At 42.0% G+C, this 27,461-nt stretch overlaps 1 protein-coding gene across 35 annotated transcripts in view; it reads left to right on the top strand.

The window, feature by feature from the left end:
- The window catches only part of USP54 (ubiquitin specific peptidase 54), a 136,461-nt gene that overhangs the window by 67,493 nt on the left and 41,507 nt on the right, over positions 1 to 27,461 (top strand). For 23 of the 35 annotated variants that reach the window (XR_009212808.1, XR_009212810.1, XR_009212809.1 and 20 more), the window contains 8 exons: positions 17,121 to 17,255; positions 20,021 to 20,134; positions 20,260 to 20,342; positions 21,179 to 21,244; positions 21,408 to 21,513; positions 21,625 to 21,771; positions 23,570 to 23,719; positions 26,741 to 26,909. Coding sequence is in view for 31 of the 35 variants with exons in the window: in XM_032139940.2 (XP_031995831.1) it covers positions 17,121 to 17,255; positions 20,021 to 20,134; positions 20,260 to 20,342; positions 21,179 to 21,244; positions 21,408 to 21,513; positions 21,625 to 21,771; positions 23,570 to 23,719; positions 26,741 to 26,909 (970 nt within the window). In the remaining 4 variants the exon portion in view is untranslated. The remainder of the gene's footprint in view (positions 1 to 17,120; positions 17,256 to 20,020; positions 20,135 to 20,259; positions 20,343 to 21,178; positions 21,245 to 21,407; positions 21,514 to 21,624; positions 21,772 to 23,569; positions 23,720 to 26,740; positions 26,910 to 27,461) is intronic. The other 12 variants (XM_058436382.1, XM_032754822.2, XM_032140060.2 and 9 more) reach the window with 1 other exon arrangement.

Here is a 27,461-nt window from a genome sequence, read left to right as displayed (position 1 = left end):
TTCTGTAGAAGGTGGAGGGTAGATTTCATGTAAGAGTATGTAATCAGTTGGAGAGGCTTAAACTCATGGTTTATTTTTCTATTTCTTAAATTGGGTGGTGGGCACATGGGTGTGTGGGCGTTTATTATTCTTTGGCTATGTATGTGTATATGTTTATTCTCTTTTTGTGTGACTATTTTAATTATAAAATACAGAAAAGCACTGCAACCATTCTAGGAAGCACACTGAAGTGTAAAGAGGAAAGCCGAAAATTGTCTGAATTCTAGCATGGAAATTGTAATTTTTTTTTCTCTCTCTCTCTCTTTTTTTTTTTTTTTTTAATGAGACAGAGATTTGCTCTGTCACCCAGGCTGGAGTGCAGTGGCATGATCTTGGCTCACTGCAACCTCTACCTCCTAGGTTCAAGCAATTCTCGTGCCTCAGCCTCCCGAGTAGCTGGGATTACAGGTGTGTGCCACCACGCCCAGTTAACAGATTGTCATTTCTCTTTATGCTTCCCCTCTGGTCTGTATTTCTGGTATTAAGTCTTTTTGCCCACTGTTTTTGTAAAAAGATTACTTTTTTCCAGATCCCTAAATTGCCCCTCTATCTGTAGTATCTTCCTACTTCATTTGTTTTTAAACCTAAGAATACCCTGGAATGCTATATTGAAGTTAGTATCTTCTCATAATCCTGAAGTAGCTACCACCTGTTTCTTAAATCACTTAAAAATGCATGATTACAAACGTTTTAAAACTTAATTTTATATTTCTTTCCTTTCCTTCCCTGGGCATTCTCCATTTCAACTATGATAACAGTGCACTTGCTATGTCTACCTCTTAGACATTTCAGATGCCATTCACTTTGCGTGGAGTGTTTTACCTCCCTTTTGCCAAACCACATTCACTTTTCAGAACTCTGCTTCAGAAGTTAGCTTCTTCATGAAGTTTTATTTAAATTTTAATTTTTTTAGTTTAAAAAAAATGGAGACAGGGTCTTGCTATGTTGTCCAGGCTGGCCTTAAACTCTTGGCCTCAAGTGATCCTCCTGCCTTGGCCTCCCAAGCTGCTAGGATTACAGATGTGAGTCACTGTGCCCTGCCCTTCATGAAATTTTATAAATGCTATCTATCTAGATCTAAGATTGTTTGACTTAACAGTATTTAGCATGGCTGAATGAATTTTTGGGAAAGTAGCTCAACTCTTTTGGTATTTCTCACAGTGCCTAGTACAGTGCTTGGACCATACTATAAACACTCTACTTTTCTGGGTTTTCTGGGTTGATAGAATCTTTTGGTAGTTCTTGGATTTCTTTTTTTTTGTTTTTTTTTTTGTTTTTTTTTGAGACGGAGTCTCACTCTGTCACTCAGGCTGGAGTGCAATAGCGTGATCTCGGCTCACTGCAACCTCTGCCTCCCGGGTTCAAGCGATTATCCTGCTTCAGTCTCCTGAGTAGCTGGGATTACAGGCACCTGCCACCACGCCTGGCTAATTTTTGTATTTTTTTAGTAGAGACAGGGTTTCACCATATTGGCCAGGCTGGTCTCGAACTACTGACCTTGCGATCTGCCCACCTCGGCCTTCCAAGGTGCTGATATTACAGGCATGAGCCACTGTACCCGGCCTTCTTGGATTTTATTAAATAGTTATGGAGTTTTTGGTAGTTGCCTTCTGTTTTTCTTCCTGTCTTTTATGATCTTTCTCACTCTTGTCCTATTTGATGGAAAGAGGTTTTCATCCTGTGACTTTTGGTCTCACTTTTTTTGAGACGGAGTCTTGCACTGTCACCCAGGCTGGAGTGCAGTGACGCGATCTCGGCTGGGTTCACGTCATTCTCCTGCCTTGGCCTCCTGAGTAGCTGGGACTACAGGCACCCGCCACCACGCCTGGCTAAATTTTTTTTTTTTTTTGTATTTTTAGTAGAGACAGGGTTTCACCATGTTAGCCAGGATGGTCTTTGATCTCCTGACTTCGTGATCCGCCCGCCTCGACCTCTCAAAGTGCTGGGATTACAGGCGTGAGCCACCGTGCCTGGCCTGGTCTCACTTTCTTTTAGTAGGCCTTTCTCATTTGGTAAGGGAAGGGTGAAATATGTGTGTATTGTGGGTGAGGCTGGAGTGATGATGGAAAAGACCTGCTGAAAGAAGAAAGCAGGCCTGGGATTCTGTCAGCAAAGCATTTATCTGGTATTCTGTGGTTAAGTTACATGTTATCTTGTGGTGTTTCCAGTGTGGGTATAATTTTATATACTTAAATCCCATTTTTTCACTGCTTCCTATTTAAAAATTAGAGGGATGTGTGGTGAGGCTAATAAGAATTCCTTTTTGCTGACTCCTTATGATCTGTTTGCATTCCCTCTTTTTTTTTTTTTTTTGAAATGGAGTCACTTTGTCACCCAGCCTGAAGTGCAGTGGCATGATCTCAGCTCACTGCAACCTCTGCCTCCCAGGTTCAAGTGATTCTCCTGCCTCTGCCTCCCCAGTAGGTGGTGGCTAATTTTTGTATGTATTTTTAGTAGAGATGTGATTTCATGATGTTGGCCAAGCTGGTCTCGAACTCCTAACCTCAAGCGATCTGCCCTCCTTGGCCTCCCAAACTCTGCTGGGATTACAGGCATGAGTCACCATGCCCAGCCCTGTTTGCATTCTCTAATGTGAAGCTGATATGTAAAATACTTTTTTTTTTTTTTTTTTTGAGATGGAGTCTGGCTCTGTCACCCAGGCTGTAGTGTAGTGGTGTGATCTGGACTCACTGCAACCTCTGCCTCCCAGGTTCAAGTGATTCTCTTGTCTCCACCTCCTGAGTAGCTGGGATTACAGGCGCCTGCCACCATGCCCATCTAATTTTTTTTTTTTTGAGATGGAGTTTTGCTCTTATTGCCCAGGCTGGAGTGCAATGGCACGATCTGGGCTCATTGCAACCTCCACCTCCCAGGTTCAAGTGATTCTCCTGCCTCAGCCTCCCTAGTAGCTGGGATTACAGCCATGTGCCACCATGCCTGGCTAGTTTTGTATTTTTAGTAGAGACAGGGTTTCTCCATGTTGATCAGGCTGGTCTCGAACTCCCGACCTCAGGTGATCTGCCTGCCTTGGCCTCCCAAGGTGCTGGGATTATAGGCAGGTGTGAGTCACCGCGCCCAGCCTACTAATTTTCTGTATTTTTAGTAGAGACAGGGTTTCACCGTGTTGGCCAGGCTGGTCTTGAGCTCCCAACCTCAGGTAATCCACCTGCCTTGGCCTCCCAAAGTGCTGGGATTATAGGCATGAGCAACAATGCCTGGTTGTAAAATTCTTGTTTTGTAGTTTTGTTTTTCAAAGCAGGAAACTCCAAACTTCCTCAATTTGAAACACAGTTAACCCTTGAACAACACGGGTTTGAACTGTGTGGGTCTGTTTATATGTATTTTTTCAATAGATATATTATAAAATTTTTTGAGATTTGTGACAATTTGAAAAAACTCACAAACCATGTAGCCTAGAAATATCAAAAAAATTAAGAAAAAGTTATGTCACAAATGCATAACATATGCAGATAGTAGTCTACGTATTAATATTAATCAAGTATTTATATTATTGGTAAGGCTTCCGGTCAACTTAGTAGTTAAGTTTTTGAGATGTCAAAAGTTATACACAAATTTACAACTGTATGAGGTCAGTTCCCCTAACCACTAAGTTGTTCAAGAGTCAGCTTTATAAGGACTTGCCAATTCTGTAAAGTCAGATTTCTTTTATTTGGAGCATAATTATTCACTCTAGGAACCACTGTTAAGGACAAAAGGAAACACTAACATGTTTCTAGATGAATCAGAGGCTAGCCAACTTTCCTTTAGTCTGATGTTTAGATGAGGGACTTGCCTTTCCATGTCCGGCTTAAAGATATATATTACTGAGGCCAGGTGCGGTGGTTCATGCCTGTATACAATTTTATACATTTGTATAGTATTGTATACTATAATGTATACTATAATACAATCCCATGCCTGTATACAATTGTGTAGTATTGTATCCAGTACTTATAATCGCTTTGATTTGTACATAGAATTTATGATCCATTTCTTTTGGTTCCTAAAATGTACTGGGTTTTTTCTGTGTTACTTGATACTAAGTCCCTACAGTAAATTCAGCCTCAAAATCTTGCATGCAAGTTACTAATTATGCCTTCACTGAAAATATTTTGTCGGTGTGTCATTCTGCTTACTTTGAACCATGATGCCTGTCAATTCTGACTTAAAAATTGAAGACCGGGCGTGGTGGCTCATGCCTGTAATCCCAGCACTTTGTGGGGCCGAAGCGGGCGGATCATGAGGTCAAGAGATCAAGACCATCCTGGCCAACAGGGTGAAACCCCGTCTCTACTAAAAATAAAAAAATCAACTGGGCGTGGTGGTGTGCGCCTGTAGTTCCAGCTACTCGGGAGGCTGAGACAGGGGAATCACTTGAACCCTGGAGGTGAGATTGCAAGTGAGCCGAGATCGAGCCCCTGCACTCCAGCCTGGGCAACAGTGCAAGACTCCGTCTCAAAAAAAAAAAAAAAAGAATAATGGCTCTTTAAATCCTTCTTGAGCTGGTCTTCATGTGGTTAGTCACCGAACCCATTTATTTGATAAATAACCCATTTATTCTCCTTTTGAGAATAAAACTTCCTCACGCCTGTAATCCCAGCACTTTGGGAGGCCAAGGTGGGTGGATCACCTGAGGTCAGGAGTTTGAGACCAGCCTGGCCAACATGGGTTTCAACCTTGGTGTTTCAACATGGGTTTCAACATGGGTTCAACAAGGTTTCAACCTTGTCTCGACTAAAAATACAAAAATTAGCCGGGTGTGGTGGCACGCACCTGTAGTCCCAGCTACTTGGGAGGCTGAGGCAGGAGAGTCACTTGAACCCGGGAGGTGGAAGTTGCAGTGAGCTGAGATCGTGCCACTGCACTCCAGCCTGGCGACAGAGTGAGACTCCGTCTCAAAAAAAAAAAAAAAATTGAAGAAGTTTGTGTGCTAATTACCCTGTCCCCTCAAAAGCCTCAAATTTATTCTATCTCATATCACTAAAATATTTTTTCTGACCTAAGTTACTGTTATGCCTATAGCCCAGTGGTCTTATTTATTATTCACAATGAATCTACTCTTACACCACTGGCCCCCAGGGTATGACTTAACTTTGGTGTTGGCTTATTTATTTATCTCTGTTCAGGAGAGGAAATCCGTCCTCTGTATTTAGTGTGCCACAAAGATTTTGTTCTTCCAGGGATTGTACTAGAGGCTTTGCAGTGCCAGGATGTAGGACAGAGTGTTTTTTGTTATAGGCAAAGCAGAATGTGCATTGATTGATTAAATTAAACAAGTCTTCTCAATTAGTGATTTTTCTTTTAAGAATGCTAGTATAAGGCATAAAAGTCTGGGAATGGTGCTGGTAGAGGGTGGGTGGGGAGGAAATAGAATTTTGTATATAAGGTATCCTGTAATATCTATATGTGGAGAGCAGTTAGACTGTTCTGATGGGGCAGGAAGGTATGTGTTTTACTCGTAGTCCACTTGTTAATTGGGGGAAATTTGAGAATTCAAGGAATCTCTAGTATTTTTCAAGTTATACCTTATGCCTGTTTCTCTGTTGTGTACTGAAGCATAAGCACAGAGAATAAAATGATATAAGAAATTACTCAGCCCGGGCGCGGTGGCTCATGCCTGTAATCCCAGCACTTTGGGAGGCCGAGACAGGTGGATCGTGAGGTCAGGAGTTCAAGACTAGCCTGGCCAAGATGGTGAAACCCCGTCTCTACTAAAAATACAAAAATTAGCTGGGCGTGGTGGCAGGTGCCTGTAATCCCAGCTGCTTGGGAGGCTGAGGCGGAGAATTGCTTCAACCTGGGAGGCGGAGGTTGCAGCGAGCCGAAATGGTGCCACTGCTTGATTGTTGCCTGGGTGAAAGAGGGAGACTCTGTCTCAAAAAAAAAAGAAAAAAGAAAAGAAAAGAAAAAAAAAAGAAATTACCCATTGTTCATTATTAATCCATTCTTTCTTTTGCAGCTTGTAGAAATGGAAGGTTCTTCATTGTTCTTTAGTCACAGCCACTATCAGAGAAGAGAAAACTCATTATTCTGGACTGATTCTTTAAATATGAATATGAATTTAAATATGAATATGAGCATATTTGTATGGTCCTTTGATCATCCTTCCCTTAGTTTTAAGTTCCTATTAGGCTATGACTGGTTTAAATATTCTCAACTAATTTATCCATTGGCAAAACTTGAATAGTATAAAATGAATCCTTCATCTTTTTTTTTAAATTTGGAGTTCAGAATTGTATATGATATTCAAATAGAAGGGTATGACTGCAAGGAAACATATAGTGAATCATCATGATTCTTTCGTTGCCAGAATTTATGGCAGATCCTACAGTTTAGACAATCTCAAAACCTTGTGCATATCCAGAAGGGTCTCCCCTTTCAGTTTTTCCTGTGGGGTAAGTGGTTATGTATTCTCAAAATTTGATTTGAATACTGTTGGTAATTATAAGAGTCTTGCAGTTTTGATCTTGGCAAAAATTGGTAAATTGACTACTGTATTTTATAAAACCTCAACATTAGTTTATTATTTCTTACTAAAAGCAATATCTTTCTGTGGTGAATTTGGCCCATCTCTGTCTCTGTCCATTGTCTTGAAGTCTTGGTGTTCCTGTTTATCTGTGTCTCTTGTCTTTGTGCATATGTGAGTTGCCTCTATTTTGCATAGGTGGTAGCAGGAATGAGTGTGATATGTAGCTTGTGATTGTCTTTAACCTCACCATTGCAAGTCCAAACTATTGTTATGAACAGAATGCAAATAAAGTCTTAAAGTTATGAGGTGATATGGTATTGATAATTGACTTTAATTTAAAGAGACTGGTGTAGGATAGGTATGTGCTTTTCTAATCAGAGAGTCCAGAAGGTGGATAATATGGTTAGAGAATCTCAAGGGAGAAACTAGCCAGCTCTTCTCTGCCTTCCCCAAAGTTAGATCAAGAGTTTGTATTAAATTACATATGTGATGATATTAAGACATTAATAACTTTTGGAGTGTGTGTGATAATGATATTATGGTTATTTATTTATTTATTTATTGAGACAGGGTCTTGCTCTGTCACCCAGGCTGAAGTGCAGTGGTGCAATTATAGCTCACTGTAGCCTGGAACTCTTGGGCTTAAATGATCTTCCCACCTCAGCCAACTGTGTAGCTGAAACTACAGGCGTATGCCACTGTACTTAGTTAATTTTTTTTTTTGTAGAGACAAGGTCTTGCCTTGTTGCCCAGGCTGGACTCAAACTCCTGGCTTTAAGCCATCCTCCCAAAGTGCTGGGATTATAGGCATGAGCTACAGTGCCCAGCCTTATGGTCATGTTTCAGAGAAAGTTTTCATTTTTTAGAGATATATTTTGAAATATTTACAAATGAAAAATGTTTGGCACTTGTTTCAAAATGATCTGAGAGTAAGTTAAGTGGGTGGGTGGTATAGATGAAATAAGATTGGCCACAGGTTGATAATTGTTGAAGTTGAATGATAAAGGGAGTTGATTTAGCTCTTCTATCTACTCTTGTATGTTTGAAATTTTCTACAATAAAATGTTAAAATCCTATGTTATTATTTTTGAGTGCCAAAAGGGTAAAATGTTTTTCCCCTATTAAAAGACAACTTTCAACATTCTTCTGAATACACAAAACCGAGTGAACGTCTCTTTTCCAGTAGTCAGTGATCCTCAAGGACTAGCTCCTTTAACTTACTTACAGAGGGTAGTGTTTACAAAGAAGCCAGACTGGCCAGTTAAGTTCTATGATTCCCAGGAGATGTAGCGAAAGCAGTGATTATGAGAGCCAAAATTGGGAAGTCCAGATCGAGAAGAGAAACCCCAAGAATTGAGTTAATGGCAGGGTGTAAAGTTTGTCACACCTTTGCAGAAGGTATTGCAGGGATGAAGTGGGCTGCCCACTGGAGCACTTTCCAAAGACCTTGAGCTCAAAAAGCACCAAAATTAGTGACAACCTTTCTCCTTAATCCTCACGTTCTCTACTCATGACTTCTTTTAGATATAAGACTGGGAAATCCTGAGAGAGGAAAAAAAACAGCTGTTCCCCACTTAAAGGCAAAGAGTCTGTTTTAGGGGAAAAAATAGTTAAGCAACAGCTGCCTTTGTAGATGCCGAAGTACAAAGATTTTCTGTTTTTATGGCACTTCTATCTTATTTACATGGTTTTTACTAATCCAAATAATTATGTGCTCATGTGGATAGAATTGTTTGCTGCTTAATCAAGAGAGATGGGTGGGGAAGCACCTGCTTTTAGTCATTAAAGTCTTGCTGCTTTTGTACTGCATCCAAGAAACTATTTAACAGACAAAAAGTGATTTGCCTTTTCCTGAGAATGAAAAGGAAGACCTCTTTGGTTTCATCCTGTGAAGAAGAGCAGAGAGAAACTCCAAGGTGGATTTTCTCTACTTGTTGAAATGAAACCATCAGGGACCCCACAGGAAAAGTGATTCTTGGGTTTTGGTTCTTCCTGCCCTTTCTCTCTGCCTGTCATAGAACTCAGCAATTGGAAGAATACCAGTTTTTGTTCCTTATTGGTGCTGCCACCTGTTCTTACTGCTGAACTAAATGTTCTTGGCTTTCTTTGGTGTGAACAGGATCTCCCTCTGGGAAAGGTGGGAGGAGGGTGAAAAAGAGAACGGGAGGAGGCCCATTCCAGTCCCTGTGCTCATGTGAGAGGGACACACAGAGGTTAGTGTGCTGCTCTAACAGAGGGGCTTTGTGCTACAGCTTCTTCCAGAGCTCCACAGATGCATGCTGGGCAGGCTCAGTCAGCTTTACCCCTAATACACTTGCTTCTTCCTAACAATAGCAGAGCAAGACTGACAATAATAATTAAAATAAGAGAATAAAGAAGATGTAGTCAGAGGCCATTCTGAATGCATTCAGATTCTCAGTGTGTATGAGGAAGGCTGCCTGTAATTAAGAGGTGAGAAAAGATTGTATCGTGGAGACGTTGATACCACTGAACTGAGGAGCCAGATCTATTGTTACAGACCCACTCTGGGTGCAGTCAGAGCTCTGACCTTAAGACCTTTCCCTTTCTCTACTGAAACCCTTGTTGTCTAGGTCATGGAAAATATGCCTCCTTGGAATGGGAGAAACAGAATGGAGAATAGAAAAAAGTGTAGTTCTTCCTACTCAGCTCTCAGAGACTGAGGAAGTAGCTCAAGGTAGAAGCACCTGACTCAGATCCCTTCTTTCATCATAGGACAGTGACAGACAGGCTCTTTAGCAACGTGAAATGACTCCCAAATAGAATAATAGTAATAATACCTAACATTTAGCACTTATCACACTGACAGAGATTAGTCTAGGATATGTACATTTATATCTTTGTTTTTTTCCTGAGATGGAGTCTCGCTCTGTCGCCCAGGCTGGAGTACGGTGATGTGATCTTAGCTTACTGCAGCCTCCACCTCCAGGGTTCAAGCAATTCTCCTGCTTCAGCCTCCTGAGTAGCTGGGATTTCAGATGGTTGCCACCACACCTGGCTAATTTTTGTATTTTTAGTAGAGATGGCGTTTCACAGTGTTGGCCAAGCTGGTCTCGAATTCCTGACCTTAGGTAATCCTCCTGACTCAGCCTCCCAAAGTACTGGGATCACAGGCGTGGGCCACCATGCCCGGCTGATGTATATCTTATACATAGGTGTGTGTGTGTGTACTCATTTAATCTTCAAATAACCCTGGGCAGTAAATACTTTTTTTTTTTTTGAGACGGAGCCTCACTCTATCGCCCAGGCTGGAGTGCAGTGGCACGATCTTGGCTCACTGCAACCTCCGCCTCCTAGGTTCAGGCAATTCTCCTGTCTCAGCCTCCCGAGTAGCTGGGATTACAGGTGCTCACCACAACGCCCGGCTAATTTTTGTATTTTTAGTAGAGACGGGATTTCACCATATTGGTCAGGCCGGTGTAAATGCTATTATTAAACTCTTCTTTAAAAGAGAAACTGAGGCCTAAAGAAGTTAAATAACTTACCCAAGATCATATAGCTGAAGTATCAGTGTTGGGATTTTGAACCCATTTTAGCTCCAGAATCCAGTCTCTTAACCATTACACCATACCATCTCTGAGTAGAGCCCTGTCTTTCTCAAACAGGGTCATCTGAACCACAGAACACAGAAAGTGATTAGAGTGACTATTTTCTTTTCTTTTTTTTTTTTTTGAGACGGAGTCTCGCTCTGTTGCCCAGGCTGGAGTGCAGTGGCGCAATCTCGGCTCACTGCAAGCTCCGCCTCCCGGGTTCACGCCATTCTCCTGCCTCAGCCTCTCCGAGTAGCTGGGACTACAGGCATCCGCCACCACGCCTGGCTAATTTTTTTGTATTTTTAGTAGAGACGGGGTTTCACCGTGGTCTCGATCTCCTGACCTCGTGATCCGCCCACCTTGGCCTCCCAAAGTGCTGGGATTACAAGCGTGAGCCACCGCGCCCAGCCTATTTTCTTAATTCTCTCCAAGATGGCATATAGCTAGTGCTATGCATAGGAGAGTTGCTATTTCATTTGGAACAGTTGAGGCCCTAGAGTATTGGGGCTTAATTCTTGAGGAAATCCAGTTGAAGAAGGCTAAAGCCAGAGTTTATAAATTTCAGATTTGTATAGAACTATCCTGGAAATAATTTCCTACTGGTTTGTTTTGGAACCAATTTTGGATTTTGAACAAAGGACCAAACCTCATCCATCCTTTGTTCTGTAATAGAGCCTATGTCAGCAGTAATTTCTTACCAGTAACAATTGAGAAGAGCAACAGGCTGGGATGTAATAGTGGTCACTAAATTTTGCCAAGCTGGGTTGACCTTCTTTCAACAAATCATCATGTCGTCAGGCCACTATGCAATTTGTAAAAGCAGTCACTGCTTTTTCCCCCTTCCTTTTCCTTTGTTTCTCCTTATTTCTCCAAAGGTTCAAAACCCCATAGGTCACTGGACACATATCCAATTATTTAACTGTGGACCTAGATCATTCCTTTTGGTCTACTTTAAGAGGTTACTGATAGACATTATTCCCCTTCCAGTAACAAATTATGGAAGGCCCTGCCGTGCCTTTCCTTGACCTTGTCATGGACTGTGTATAAATTTCTAAGTTAAGCCAAAATAATGTGGAGTAATTATAGCATTTCCCTCACAGCTTATTAAATAATACTAAATATGTATTGCTGGCACTGCCTCCCCCACATCATATGGAGACATTTGTAGGAACATAATAGCAGATTACACAGTAATCTGTTCTTGAGCTGCTGCAGGAGTAGATATTCAGTGTGTATGAGGAGGAAGGGTGCTAGTGAGAGGGCAGAATGGGAAAAACAATTTTTTTTTTTTTAAGACAGAGTCTTGCTCTGTTGCCCAGGCTGGAGTGCAGTGGTGCAGTCTCGGCTTACTGCAAGCCCTGCCTCCTGGGTTCACGTCATTCTCCTGCCTCAGCCTCCGCAGTAGCTGGGACTATAGGCGCCTGCCACCACGCCTGGCTAATTTTTGTATTTTTAGTAGAGACGGGGTTTCACCTTGTTAGCCAGGATGGTCTCGATCTCCTGACCTCGTGATCCGCCCACCTCAGCCTCCCAAAGTGCTGGGATTACAGGCGTGAGCCACCATGCCCAGCTGGAAAAACAATTTTGACCTGAAATTAGCAGAACTAAATTTAGTCCTATTTTGTCCTAACCAGTTATATTACCTTAAGAAGTTTTTCTGCTTTTTAAGGTGATTCCTTACTTGTTTAAAAAAAAATAGAGATTTTAATAATATCTCCCCCTTAGATCTACCCACATCACATAATGATTAATTGATTCATTTAAAAATAGTTATCGGTTACACTTTGTATGCCAGTACTGTCCTAGTTGCTGGGAATATACACAGAATAAAAGGATAAAGATTTATGTCCTTATATTCTGAATATTGGAATCAGACAACAAGTAAAATATATAGTATGACAGATAGTAATAATTGCTATAGAGAAAAATAAAATATGTAAGAGTGGGGAGTTTGGGGAAGGGAGGGTGGAGCTTACAATTTTAAAGAGGGTGATCAGGAAGTACTCTATTATAGAGAAGGTAGTATTTGGATAAAAAATCCACAGGAAATGAGTGATTGAGCCATACATATCTAGAGGAAGAATGATCCAGGCATAGAACTCAAGTGCAGAGATATACGTGGTAGGTTTGGGGCATAGTGAGGGGCCAGCCGGTGTAGGGTGAACCAGAAGTAGAATAGTATGGCTGGGCGTGGTGGCCCATGCCTGCTATCCCAGCACTTTGGGAGGCTGAGTTGGGTGGATCATCTGAGATCAGGGATTCAAGACCAACCTGGCCAACATAGCAAAACCCGGTCTCTACTAAAAATGCAAAACTTAGCCGGGTGTAGTGGCACATACCTGTAGTCCCAGCTACTCGGGAGGCTGAGGCAGGAGAATTGCTTGAACCTGGGAGGTGGAGGTTACAGTGAGCCAAGATCACACCACTGCACTCCTAGCATGAGTGACAGAGTGAGACTCCATCTCAAAAACAAAACAAAACAAAGAGAAGTGGAATCATAGGCCAGATTATGTAAGGACTTAGCACTTTGGCTTTTACTATGTATGCTGTGGGAAGCCTTTAGAGAGTTTTGAGCAGAAGAATGATACGATCTGATTTATATTTTTAAAAAATCATATGATTGCTGTATATGTCTGCTGTGTGTTTCTGCAGGGAGACAAGGGGATCAGTCAGGAAACTATTGCAATTATCCAGTGAAGAGATGAGATGACTTGGATTAGGCTGATAGCAGATGAGGTGGTGAGCAGTGTAGGGTCTAGATATATTTGAGAGTGGAATAGGGTCTAGATATATTTGAGAGTGGAAATAGGAGATTTGCCCGTAGATTGGATGGGAGTTGTGAAAGCAAGGGAAGGGTCACAGGTGGTTTCCAAGATTTTTGACCTAAACAACTGCAAGGATGGTGGTGTTGTTTACTGAGATGGGGCAAGAAGGCAAAATGTGGATGTTGGGAGGAAACATAAAACATTTAGTTTGGGCTGGGGGCGGTGGCTCACGCTTGTAATCCCAGCACTTTGGGAGGCCGAGGCGGGCGGATCATGAGGTCAGGAGATCGAGACCACGGTGAAACCCCGCCTCTACTAGAAAATACAAAAAATTAGCCGGGCATGGTGGCGGGTGCCTGTAGTCCCAGCTACTCGGAGAGGCCGAGGCAGGAGAATGGCGTGAACCCGGGAGGCGGAGCTTGCAGTGAGCCGAGATCGCGCCACTGCACTCCAGCCTGGGCGACAGAGCGAGACTCCGTCTCAAAAAAAAAAAAAAAAAAAATTTAGTTTGGGGAATGTTAAATTTGAAATGCCCATTGATATTCAAATGTAGATGTCCAATATATAGTTAGATACGTTAGGTTGGTACAAAAGCAGTTGTAGTTTTTGCCAACTATAAATTTGGAATTCAGGAGGGAGATTTGGGCTGTTAGTGTAATTTTGGGAATTGTCAATGTATGTGTATGTAAAACCATGTTAGATGAGACCACTAAGAATGTGAGTGACTTTAGGGAAGTCAAGAGATCCAAGGCCTGAGTTTTGGAATTGAAAAGGAACCAGCAAAGGAGACTGATAAGGAGTGACCATTGACCATTGAGGTAGGAAGAAAACCTGGAGGGGTGCCCTGGAACCAAGGGAAGGAAGTATTTTAAAGATTAGCTGAGTTAAATGCTGCTGATAGGTCAAGTAAGAGGAAAACCAAGAATTGACCACTCAAGGTTGGTGGGGCCTACTATTCTTAGATCACATAGGTAGGTTTATAAAATGGTCTTATTTCTGGTCTTGTTAGTAATATGCCTGAAAAATAAAACTTGGATATTTTAATATGAAGAAATTACTTTTTTTTATAAAATTATACTTTAAGTTCTAGGGTACATGTGCACAACGTGCAGGTTTGTTACATAGGTATACATGTGCCATGTTGGTTTGCTGTACCCATCAACTCGTCATTTATATTAGATATTTCTCCTAATGCTATCCCTCCCTCAGCCCCCCACCTCCCGACAGGCCCCGGTGTATGATGTTCCCCGCCCTGTGTCCAGGTGTTCTCATTGTTCAATTCCCACCTATGAGTAAGAACATACGGTGTTTGGTTTTCTGTCCTTGTGATAGTTTGCTGAGAATGATGGTTTCTAGCTTCATCCATGTCCCTGCATAGGACATGAACTGATTTTTTTTATGGCTGTGTAGTATTCCATGGTGTATATGTGCCACATTTTCTTAATCCAGTCTATCACTGATGGACATTTGGGTTGGTTCCAAGTCTTTGCTATTGTGAATAGTGCTGCAATAAACATACGTGTGCATGTGTCTTTATAGTAGCATGACTTATAATCCTTTGGGTATATACCCAGTAATGGGATTGCTGGGCCAAGTGGTATTTCTAGTTCTAGATCCTTGAGGAATCGCCACACTGTCTTCCACAGTGTTGAACTAATGTACACTCCCACCAACAGTGTAAAAGCGTTCCTATTTCTCCACATCCTCTCCAGCATCTGTTGTTTCCTGACTTTTTAATGATCGCCATTCTAACTGGCATGAGATGGTATCTCATTGTGGTTTTGATTTGCATTTCTCTGATGACCAGTGATGATGAGCATTTTTTGATGTGTCTGTTGGCTGCATAGATGTCTTCTTAGAGACACAGAGAAGTGTCTGTTCATATCTTTTGCCCGCTTTTTGATGGGGTTATTTGTTTTTTTCTTGTAAATTTGTTTAAGTTCTTTGTAGATTCTGGATATTAACCCTTTGTCACATGAGTAGATTGCAAAAATGTTCTCCCATTCTGTAGGTTGCCTGTTCACTCTGATGGTAGTTTCTTTTGCTGTGCAGAAGCTCTTTAGTTTAATTAGATCCCATTTGTGTATTTTTACTTTTGTTGCCATTGCTTTTGGTGTTTTAGTCATGAAGTCCTTCCCCATGCCTATGTCCTGAATGGTATTGCCTAGGTTTTCTTCTAGGGTTTTTATGGTTTTAGGTCTGACATTTAAGTCTTTAATCCATCTTGAATTAATTTTTGTATAAGGTGTAAGGAAGGGATCCAGTTTCAGCTTTCTACATATGGCTAGCCAGTTTTCCCAGCACCATTTATTAAATAGGAAATCCTTTCCCATTTCTTGATTTTGTCAGGTTTGTCCAAGATCAGATGATTGTAGATGTGTGGCATTATTTCTGAGGCCTCTGTTCTGTTCCATTGGTCTATATCTCTGTTTTGGTACCAGTACCATGCTGTTTTGGTTACTGTAGCCTTGTAGTATAGTTTGAAGTCAGATAGCATGATGCCTCCAGCTTTGTTCTTTTTGCTTAGGATTGTCTTGGCAATGCAGGCTCTTTTTTGGTTGCATATGAACTTTAAAGTAGTTTGGGCTGGAGTGCAGTGGTGTGATCTCAGCTCACTGCAGCCTCGGCCTCCCGAGTTCAAGTGATTCTCTTGCCTCAGCCTCCCGAGTAGCAGGACTACAGGCATGCACCACCATGCTGGGCTAATTTTTGTATTTTTAGTAGAGACGGGGTTTCACCATGTTGCCCAGGCTGGTCTTGATCTCCTGAGCTCAAGTGATTACAAGTATTGGCATTATAAGCATGAGCCACTGCACCTGGCTGATTCCACTCTTTGGACATGATATTCATCAAGGTTCAGATGTAGGTAAAGATGGAAAAGATACATTTAATTACACCAAAATTAAAAAGTAATGCGCATTCAAATACACCAAGGTCAGTAGTATGGGAGAGTATATTTGCCACAAGTAATACAAAGGACCCAGAAAGACGAAATTAAAGACTAAATTAAAACTAAATGGTCTAACAGTATTAATTTTTGACAAGAATATGGGGAAATTTTTACTATATACTGGTAGAAGTATAAGTTGGCATTGTGTCTTTATAATAGCAAAAAATTGGAGACAGCCAAAATGTCTGTCAGTAAAGAAATGGATAAATAGATGTGGGTTAGTGACCCGATAAAAATGCTATACAGCAGAGAAAAGGTGTACCAGGTCTATATCTATATCATCATGGGTAGATCTCAAAAACAATGCTAAATAAAAAACAAAAAACAACAAGTAAAATTCAATGTGATACTTTTTACATAAAAAATACTAATAGGGCTGGGCACAGTGATTCATGTCTGTAATCCCAGCACTTTTAGAGGCCAAGGTGAGAGGATTGCATGAGCCCAGGAGTTTGAGACCAGCCTGGACAACATGGTGAGACCCCATCTCTTACAAAACAATTAAAAAGTTAGCAGTGTGTGGTGGTGCATGCCTGTAGTCCCATTTACTCAGGATGCTGAGGCAGGAGGTTGAGGCTGCAGTGAGCCACGTTCATGCCACTGCACTCCAGCCTGGGTGACAAAGCAAGACCCTGTTCAAAAAAACAACAACAAAAACACACACAAAAAACCAACCAAACAAAAAACCCACAAATATACACAAAAGTATCCTATGTATTATTTAGGGATATATATGTAAAACTATTAAAAACAGAAGATTATAGAACAAATTTATGATATGAGTGGCTGATAGAGAGTGGGCAGTCTTAAACAAGACTTTAGCATTATCTGTAGATGAAAGTAAACATGATAGAATGTTTATTTCTGGGTATTAGACTCACAGATTTTTGTTATAGTAGTCTTTGTACTTTTTGGTAATTTTATATTAGCTGAAAATTTGAAAAGAAGGGGGGTCAAGATTCATAGGATGAACCCCCAGAAAATAATTTGTCGATAACATTTACATGTGATTTTTCTTTTTTTACCTAACCCATTTACTTCTGTCTGTATTAGAGGAAGAGGAAATGAGGTAACTGCACTACATTAATTCATGACAGTGGTTTCTCCTAATGTGTCCTTGGCATCACACTCAGATGAAGGAGTGAGGATCTTTATTAGCACAGATCATGCCCTTCATGCTGACTCTTGATTTTATTTTTAATTACTAACTGCAAACATGTCAACCCATGGGAAGCACGTTTGGTTTCATAGCTATCATCATGGAGATGCTAGCATGACAGACTAGGATGTATAGAAGTTTAATAACAGCATTGTACTTTTTCTCTTGTCTAACCTCTTCCCTATAGGGAATCTTTAACCAGTTTCAGTGTAGTAGTGAAAAAGTGCTTCCATCTGACACTCTCCGCAGTGCTCTGGCAAAGACTTTCCAGGATGAACAACGTTTCCAGCTGGGAATTATGGATGATGCTGCAGAGTGCTTTGTAAGTGCTGGCCTCTGGCCCTCTTTGATATGGGGTGGGACTGCCGATGGTCTCCATCAGGGACTGGCTACTTTATGGTGGGATTTACTGTGCCCTTATCTCTACAGTTAGAACTAGGAGTTTTCTCTGATTTTTCAGGGACCTAAAATGTCTCTGTTATAGCAGTGTGTTGTTATTTTTCCTTTAGGCTGGTGGTTTTGTGCTTGTCGTTGCATAAAACATCAGCTCTCACCTTCAGAGGATCCAAGGCTCATTAAAATACAAATTGCTGGGCTGTACCCCCAGAGCTTCTGATAGAGTAGGCCTGGCGGAGGGGTCCCGGAATATCTGTATCTAACAGCTTCCTAAGTGATGCTAATACAGATGCTGCTCCTCCATTTCTAAAGATAATTAATCAGGGAATAACTGAGTCCCTAGCATAAGTGCGATGTGCTATACAGCTACATTGCCCCTAGTGCCCCTCGCTCTTCTGAACTCTGTGTTCTATCCATCAACCTTCGAAAGACTCTCTGTACATCCATTTAGAAAATTTGAGGCCGGGCGTGGTGGCTCACGCCTTTAATCTCAGCACTTTGGGAGGCCAAGGCAGGCGGATCACAAGGTCAGGAGTTTAAGACTAGCCTGGCCAACATAGTGAAACCCCATCTCTACTAAAAATACAAAAAGTAGCCAGGCATGGTGGCGGGCGCCTATAGTCCCAGCTACTTGGGAGGCTGAGGCAAGAGAATGCTTGAACCTGGGAGGAGGAGGTTGTAGTGAGCCTAGATAGCACCACTGCACTCCAGCCTGGGTGACACAGCGAGACTCTGTCTCAAAAAAAAAAAAATAAAAGTAAAGAAAAGAAAATTTGAGAGTGATACGTATCTCATCACAGGGTAAAATGTGGCCCCAAATCAGAGGTGCTCCTGAGGAACTGGATCACTGATACATTGCTGGTGGGAATGTAAAATGGTATAGCTACTCTGGAAAACAGTTTGGCAGTTTCTTAAAAAGCTAGACATGTAAACTACCATATGATCTAGCAATTACATTCCTGGACATGTATCCCACAGAAACGAAAACTTATATTAAAACAAAACCTGTTTATGAATGTTCATAGAAGTGTTATTCATAATAGTAACAAACTGGAAACAACCCAAATGTCCTTCAGTGAGTAGATGGTTAAACAAATGATGGTACTTCTGTACCGTGAAGAACTATGCAGCAATACAGAGCATTAAGTATTTTTATAAAAATAAAAAGAAACGGCCGGGCGCAATGGCTCATGCCTGTAATACCAGCACTTTGGGAGGCCGAGGCGGGCGGATCACGAGGTCAGGAGATCGAGACCATCCTGGCTAACACAGTGAAACCCCGTCTCTACTAAAAATACAAAAAATTAGCCGGGCGTGGTGGTGGGCGCCTGTAGTCCCAGCTACTTGGGAGGCTGAGGCAGGAGAATGGCGTGAACCCAGGAGGCAGAGCTTGCAGTGAGCCGAGATAGTGCCACTGCACTCCAGCCTGGGCGACAGAGCAAGACTCCGTCTCAAAAAAAAAAAAATAATAAATAAATAAATAAATAAATAAAAATAAAAAGAAACTATTGATTTACACAACTTGGACAGATCTCAAGGGAGAGTGAAAAATGCAATATCAAAAGGTTGTATGCTGGCCGGGCTCACTCCTGTAATCCCAGCACTTTGGGAAGCCAAGGCAGGCGGATCACTTGAGGTCAGGAGTTCGAGAGCAGCCTGGTCAACATGGTGAAACGCTGTCTCTACTAAAAATACAAAACTTAGCCAGGCATGGTGGCACATACCTGTAATCCCAGCTACTTGGGAGGCTGAGGCAGGAGAATCTCTTGAACCCGGGAGGTAGAGGTTGCAGTGAGCCGAGATCGCTCTACTGCACTCCTGCCTGGGCAACAGAGCCAGAGTGTGTCTCAAAAAAAAAAAAAAAAAAAAGGTTATGTGGTATGTGATCCCATTTATATAACATTCTTGAAATAAAATGATGGAGAGGAGAGTAGACATTAGTGATTACCACAGGTTAGGGTTAGGATTGGACGGGTAAGGCTCTAAATGATTAGCATGAGGGAGCCTTGTGATGGAACTGGTCTATATCTTGATAAAATGGCATAGAGCTATACATACACACACACAAATGAATGCATGTAAAACTGGTGAAATCTGAATAAAGTCTGGATTCTATCAATGTCCATCTCCTGATACAGTTATCAAAGATGTGCCGGGTGTGGTGGCTCACGCCTGTAATCCCAGCATTTTGGGAGGCCGGGGCGGGCGGATCACGAGGTCAGCAGATCGAGACCATCCTGGCTAACACGGTGAAACCTCGTCTCTACTAAAAATACAAAAAATTAGCCGGGCGTGGTGGTGGACGCCTGTAGTCCCAGCTACTCGGGAGGCTGAGGCAGGAGAATGGCGTGAATCCGGGAGGCAGAGCTTGCAGTGAGCCAAGATTGAGCCACTGCACTCCAGCCTGGGTGACAGAGCGAGACTCCGTCTCAAAAAACAAACAAACAACAGCAACAAAAAACACAGATGTTACTGTTGGAGGAAGCTGGGTGAAGGGTACAGGGGATCTCCTGTACATTTTTGAAACTTGCTATGAATTTATAATTATTTTAAACTAAAAAGTTAAAAAAAATCAAAATATTCCTACCTTCCAGAAGAGTTGCTGTTTCTGTGGGTAAGCTGCTTACCAATTTATTATGTATTTGTCTGTTAAATATTGTTGGTGTACTGCTTTTGTTCTTTCCCTGTCAGGAAAACCTCCTGATGAGAATTCACTTCCACATTGCTGATGAAACCAAAGAGGATATATGTACTGCTCAACACTGCATTTCCCATCAGAAATTTGCAATGACATTGTTTGAGCAGGTGAACTCTAGCTCCATCTTTTTTTAGACATTTCTTCAAGAACAGTTTATCCTGGGATGTTAAATGGGTGCCAAAACAGTTCCTGATTATGGTTGCTTGGTTTTGCCTTTTTCTCTTTGGCCCAGTGTGTATGTACTAGCTGTGGTGCCACTTCTGATCCGCTGCCTTTCATCCAGATGGTACATTATATCTCCACCACTTCCCTTTGGTGAGTCTTACAAGATTTTCTGTTATGCCTTTAGGCATTCCTCTAGTTGATTGGACTTTTTTTTTTTTTTTTGAGATGGAGTCTCGCTATGTCACCCAGGCTGGAGTGCAGTGGCACAATCTCGGCTTACTACAACCTCCACCTCCCAGGTTCAAGCGATTCTCCTGCTTCCACCTCCCAAGTAGCTGAGACTTCCAGCTACTTCTACAAATAGTACACGCCCCGCTAATTTTTTTGTATTTTTAGTAGGACGGTGTTTTATCATGTTGGTCAGGCTGGTCTTGAACTCCTGACCTCAAATGATCTACCTGCCTTGGCCTCCCAAAGTGCTGGGATTACAGGCGTGAGCCACGGTGCCTGGCCTTATTGGACTTTAATTGGAAACATTCAAATAGTTTTATATCTTGGCTAGGCATGGTGGCTCATGCCTATAATCCTAGCACTTTGGGAGGCCCAGGTGGGCGGATCACTTGAGGCCAAGAGTTCGAGACCAGCCAGGCCAACATGACAAAACCCTGTCTCTACTAAAAATGTCAAAAATTAGCCAGGCGTGGTTGCACGTGCCTGTAATCCCAGCTATTCTGAAGGCTGAGGCATGAGAATTGCTTGAACCCAGGAGGCGGAGGTTTCTGTGAGCTGAGATTGAGCCCCTGCACTCCATCCGGGTAACAGAGCGAGACCCTGTCTCAAAAAAACCACCATCACCACCAACAAAAACACAAATAGTTTTATATCCTTATTGCTGAGTCTGTGCTATATTGTAGGAACGCAGAACAGTAATTTAAAAATAACTTTTGTTCTCCTTCTTTCCTCTCCCATCCCTCCCCTTTTCTTAGGCTCAGTACTGGCCAGCAAAGTGGGAGGAGGAGTGGGGATTCTATGAGCTTTGGATCTGGGGACAGGTAGAGGTACTTACTGTGTTTGTGGGACACTGAGCCTGGTCAGGGGCTTTGGTATAGGGGGCAGAGGAAGAAAGTCAAACGTGTGAGTTAGGAATGTACATTAGTTTGATTTAGCAGTAACTAAGTACAAACCATCATCTCCCTTCTATTCCCCACCTTGAAGCAATCAGGCTATTTGTATGCTGGAAAGACGAGAGAAACCTTCACCAAGCATGTTTGGTGAGCTGCTGCAGAATGCCAGCACCATGGGGGATCTGCGGAACTGTCCAGTGAGTTAAATCAGGGGTGGGGTTTGGAGTGGGAAAGGGAACCGTCGATCAGTGGAATTGATGCAAAGCCAGTGGGAAACATGTTGAACTAGCCTTATATATATATTTCAGAGCAACTGTGGAGAGAGGATCAGGATTCGCCGTGTGTTGATGAATGCTCCACAAATTATCACGATTGGGCTGGTATGGGACTCAGACCACTCAGACTTAGCAGAAGATGTTATCCACAGCCTGGGAACCTGCCTTAAGCTGGGTGATGTGCGTGTTAGTTACCTTTATCTCTCACTTTGAGTTCTTGCGTCTTAGTATTGCTTAGGAGCAGTGAGCACTAGACAAACAGGTATGTCCTAGATGACAAGTATTATAATGTTTTGGACAGATAAACTTGTTTATTTGTGTACAGATACCCGTGCTTGCAGGTATGTGCTCATATACCTCCTTTAATAGGTGGCAAAGGTTTTTTAAGAAGAAATGGGATGACTTGGTCTTAAAAGACAGGATAGGCAGAGCTTAGCTACTGATAAAATAAATCAGTAATTCAAAGAGTTATTATATGTTCTATTCATTGTTAGTTTATACGAGTATAAAGTAGGGAAGGGTATTCAACCATGGGAGGTAGTAAGGTCCAAAGAGGGGCATTCCTGACTAGAACTACTATAGTAGGTGAAGAAGTTAAAAGTTGGTGACCTGAGCCCAAAAATATGAAATTCACAGTGTGGAACCAATGTCTGGGATAATCCTGTGACTAAAGAGAACCTTTGTCATTGTTTTTTAATGTCATTAAGCCATGACTGAGAATAAATGAACTTTCTGGGATCTTATTTTAGGTTTTCTTCTCAAGGAATCTTACCTGAGTAGGCTGTGAGCAATAAAATCTTCATTTTTCACCAGCGCCTACCTGTAGTCCCAGCTACTCAGGAGGCTGAGGAGGGAGGATTGCTTAAGGAGTTCAAGGCTGTAGTGTGCAGTGATTCTGCCTGTGAATAGCCACTACGTTCTAGCCCAGGCAGCATAGCAAGACCCTGTCTCTTAAAAACAAAAGCAATCGTTTCTTTTTTTTTTTTTTTTTTTTTTTTTTGAGATGGAGTCTCGCTCTGTCGCCCAGGCTGGAGTGCAGTGGCATGATCTCCCTTCACTGCAAGCTCCGCCTCCTGGGTTCATGCCATTCTCCTGCCTCAGCCTCCCCAGTAGATGGGACTACAGGCACCTGCCACCACGCCCGGCTAATTTTTTGTATTTTTAGTAGAGACAGAGTTTCACCATGTTAGCCAGGATGGTCTCAATCTCCTGACCTCGTGATCCACCTGCCTCCCCCTCCCAAAGTGCTGGGATTACAGGTGTGAGCCACCGCGCCTGGCTGGTTTTTTTTTTTTTTTTTTTAATCCAACTTTTCTGGCTCCTCTTATGATAGGCCCTGGTAAGAAAAATGTTGAAAGGTATGAAGAAAGATCATCACCATACCAGTTTACTGGACACTATCTGTCTTGCTTTTCCTTACTTTTTGTCTTTTTAGGTTAATTTCTTTCTTTCTTTTTCTTTTTTTGAGACAGGGTCTTGCTCTGTCGCCCAGGCTGGAGTGCAGTGTCATGATCTCGGTTCACTGCAACCTCTGCCTCCTGCCTCAATGTCTCAAGTAGCTGGGATCACAGACGTGCACCACCACACCCAGCTGGTTTTTCTATTTTTAGTAGAGATGGGGTTTCACTATGTTGGCCAGGCTGGTCTCGAATACCTGACCTCAAGAGATCTGTTCACCTCAGCCTCCCAAAGTGTAGGGATTACAGGCATGAGCCACCACACTGGGTCTAAAGACAGGGTCTTGCTATCTAGTCTAGGTTGTTCTTGAACTCCTGTCCTCAAGTAATTCTCTTACCTTGGCCTCACAAAGTGCTGAAGTTAAGTTCTGATGATTAATCTATACTAACAAAAATCTTAAACTGAAGGGAAGAGAAGCAAGCCAGTACTTTACTTAAGAAATGTCGATGGAGTCTGCTGAGAGATGATGTGGAATGGGTGAATATGTGACTGTGCTTTCTTTTCTCTTCTTTCCCCTCAGCTGTTTTTCAGAGTGACAGATGACCGGGCCAAGCAATCTGAACTGTACTTAGTTGGAATGATCTGTTACTATGGCAAACATTATTCTACATTCTTTTTTCAAACAAAGATTCGCAAATGGATGTATTTTGATGATGCTCATGTCAAGGAGGTAGGAATAGTCAAGTCCTTTTTGAAGTGTTTGGTGACTACAAAAAAAAAAAAGAATAATCATTTGTCTTTAGTGTTTCATTTTCATAATTTTGAATGGGACCTCCCCATATTTCCATAAAACATATATATATATATATATATTTTTTTTTTTTTTTTTTTTTTTGAGATGGAGTCTCACTCTGTCACCCAGGCTGGAGTGCAATGGCTTGGTCTCAGCTCACTGCAACCTCTGCCTCCCAGGTTCAAGCGATTCTCCCACCTCAGCCTCCTGAGTAGCTGGGAGTACATGCGCATGCTACTACATCTGGATAATTTTTGTATTTTTAGTAGAGACGAGTTTCACTATGTTTGCCAGGCTGGTCTCGAACTCCTGACCTTGTGATCGCCTGCCTCAGCCTCCCAAAGTGCTGGAATTATAGGCATGAGCCACCGTGCCCGGCGTATTTTATATTTTTATGTCTGTCTGCCTACTGAATTCATGAAGGTATCATCTTGTCTTCCCCTGAAGATGGCTAGTTCTTTGAGGATAGGAACAATGTATCTTCTATTATATCCTCTGAATCCCCTCACCAGGCATTCAGCAGTTTTGTATTTATAGGTGACAAAGTATTTTACTTTATTTTTTGAGATAGGGTCTCCTCACTCTATTGCCCAGGCTGGAGTGCAGGGGCGTGATAATGGCTCACTGCAGCCTTTATCTTCCAGGTTTAAGCAATCCTCTCACCTTAGTCTCCTGAGTAGCTGTGACTACAGGTGTGTGGCCACCACACCCAGCTAGTTAAAATTTTTTGTTTTTTTTGTGTTAGAGATGTTACCCAGGCTGGTCTGGAACTCCTGGGCTCAAGTGATCCTCCCTCCTCAGCCTGCCAAAGTGTTGGGATTACAGGCGTGAGCCACAGTGCCTGGCCCAAAGTGTTTTTTTAAACTATAATCTCCCCTTTTTTTTTTCTAGAAAATAGTTTTTCTTCAGTCCTGAGGAGTCAGCTCCTTACGTGGGCTTTGGTGGAGTTCATGGGTCAGCACTCGAAGGTCTAAATCTGGGTGGGGATGTTAGCACCTTTTGGGCTTGGGGATATTGATTACTGACTACCTTGCTATGAATGGCACAATTCATGTAGTAATGTAGCTTTACCTACAGCTTAGGAAGCATGTAGGCATCAAAGAAATTTACTTCAGAAATGTCCTTGACAGCTGCAGCCTTGACTATGTTTTGAATGAGAAACTTTTTTTTTTTTTTTTTTGAGAGAGGGTCTTGCTCTGTCACCCAGGTTGGGGTGCAGGGGCACGATCTCAGCTCACTGCAACCTCTGCCTCCCAGGCTCAAGTGATTCTCATGCCTCAGCCTCCCGAGTAGCTGGGATTATGGGCGCGCACCATCATGCCTGGCTGATTTTTGTATTTTTAGTAGAGATGGAGTTTCTCCATGTTGGCCAGGCTGGTCTCGAACTCCTGACATTAAGTGATCCACCCGCCTTGGCCTCCCAAAGTGCTGGGATTACAGATGTGAGCCACCACCCCCGGCCTTGAATGAGAAACTTCTTAATAGCCTTGTCCTTGGGCATGCGTCAGGCACAGTTCATGCAATGAATGGGCTGCACATAGCCACAGCCCTTTTTGGCATGCCATGTTCTTTCTTTTCTTTGTCTTCTTGGAAGCTAGGACCCCAGAGAGGAATGTTTTTTTGTTGTTGTTGTTTTTTTAATGTGCATGTTGATTGATTTGAGTAGGAACACTCTAATGCCTCAAATGAGGTTATAAGGTTAATACAAAGTTCAGAATTTCAGATCTTGGAGTTATCAGTGGGTACTACTGTGTCTCAGGGCTGCTGTAAATTATTCTTTGTTATCTCCCTGAAGTGCCCCATCACAGAGTAACATGTGTTTTGGGATAGTTATAAGGCATGTAGGGTTATAATGACAAAGTAGGAAAGTTGGTACTGTCTAAACCACAGAGTTTGTGGTTGAAGTGGCTTATGTGATCTGCATGAGTTAGGAAGCTGCTTGTGCTAAGGTTAGCAGATAAGGAGATAAGGTTTGACTATAATCTACACCAATCCACAGACTTTAAGCAGCGTCTTCCACAAATAGTAAAGTATTTGTCAAATTCCCTTATTCTTTTCTTTGTCTCTTTTGTGTTGTTGTAATTTGGGGCAATTTATATAAATTCTTTTAGATTTAGGGTTTTTATTTGAAAATACCCTTACAAAGTAGTAAATATGATTATATTAATACACGAAGAGCATATAAATGTTTTAATTAATAACTCAGTTTTAAGTTTACTGGACATCTGTTGTGAACATATCACTATGCTAGTTGTCTAACCCCAAGAGCAGCACATTATTTAAGAAATGTGACTGGTTCAAGCTTAAGATGGTGTGAGTTTGAGGATTGGGTTGAATTGATTCTGTGGCTGTTCTCTCTCTCTTTTCCACTGTGGTAACAGAGCTGAATCCAGCACAGGGCTAAGGCCGGGAGGTTCAGTTGTCTATTCTAAGCAGTTTGACATTTTATATCCTACCATTTGTGAACTCTGAAACTGGATGTCATTTGTTCTAAGGCAGTCTGTGAGAGAGTTTCTGTCTGCTCTTCAGCTTCATGAAAGTGATTTTAATATTTGGGAGAAAACTAAGGAAATGAAAATTTCTAGTGAGGGCTTAATTTGATGTCTGTGAAAAGAAATTGGTCACCAAGGCAGCTGAAGTTCCCTCACGTAGCATATCCACCTTTGAGAACTTTTATTCCTATTTTACAACTGAGTTGATGGTTCACAGAAATAAAAGTAATTTTATTCATTCTTTTATTCTCCTATAGGATTTTAGTGCTTTCTAAAAGGACTTAGCAAAGAAAAAAAAGATTTAATTAAAAAAGTGTTAGGTCTGAGATCTTTTTTGCTGCCTTTTTACCCAGTTCTTGTCTTTTCATCTCTTTTATTTTCTTTAGAAATACAGAACAGGAAGATATGTTGTGAATTGTGGATATAAAGTATAATTGTCATGTTCTTCTGGTTGTTTCTGGTTCAGATTGGGCCCAAATGGAAGGATGTGGTGACCAAATGCATCAAGGGGCATTATCAGCCCCTGCTGCTGCTTTATGCAGATCCCCAGGGTACCCCAGTATCCACCCAGGACCTGCCTCCCCAAGCTGAGTTCCAGTCATACAGCAGGACGTGCTACGACAGTGAAGATTCAGGTGAGCAGCCTGGCTCTTTACCTCTCCTCTCTCCTCACCCCATGCGGTCAAACAGTTGGGACTCATACTTAATTATGTGCTTAGCTTGTAACCTAGCTTGGAGAAAGAGGATCCATTAGAGGTAAGAAAGAAGTGCCAATTTGTGCTGAAGCCTAACTTGGGCCAGCCTTTATTTCCTTCAGTTGTCAAAAGAGTGTTGCCTAAATCACTTGGCCTCAACTCAGGAGTGAAAAGGAAATTATGTTTATTTAGACTGAGATATTAAGTTTGCGAGGCTCAATATTTAACCTTCTAATATTGGTGAGGATGGCTGATTTTTATTAGCAATTTAACAGCGACTTAATTGAGTTGTTTTATTTGAACCACTACAAGGCTAGTTATTTTGTTTGGCATGAGATATTTTTGTTTTAAAATTGCAAATGTGTAGCTGGGCAGGGTGATGCATGCCTGTTATCCTAGCTATTTGGGAGGCTGAGGTGGGAGGATCACTTGAGCCCTGGAGTTTGAGCCTAGCCTGGGCAAAATAGCAAGACTCTGTCTTGGAGGGGGAAA

Source organism: Hylobates moloch, unplaced genomic scaffold, assembly GCF_009828535.3.
Source record: "Hylobates moloch isolate HMO894 unplaced genomic scaffold, HMol_V3 SCAFFOLD_3, whole genome shotgun sequence".
NCBI classification, from domain to species: domain Eukaryota; kingdom Metazoa; phylum Chordata; class Mammalia; order Primates; family Hylobatidae; genus Hylobates; species Hylobates moloch.
This window is presented reverse-complemented; position numbering and strand designations above follow the sequence as displayed.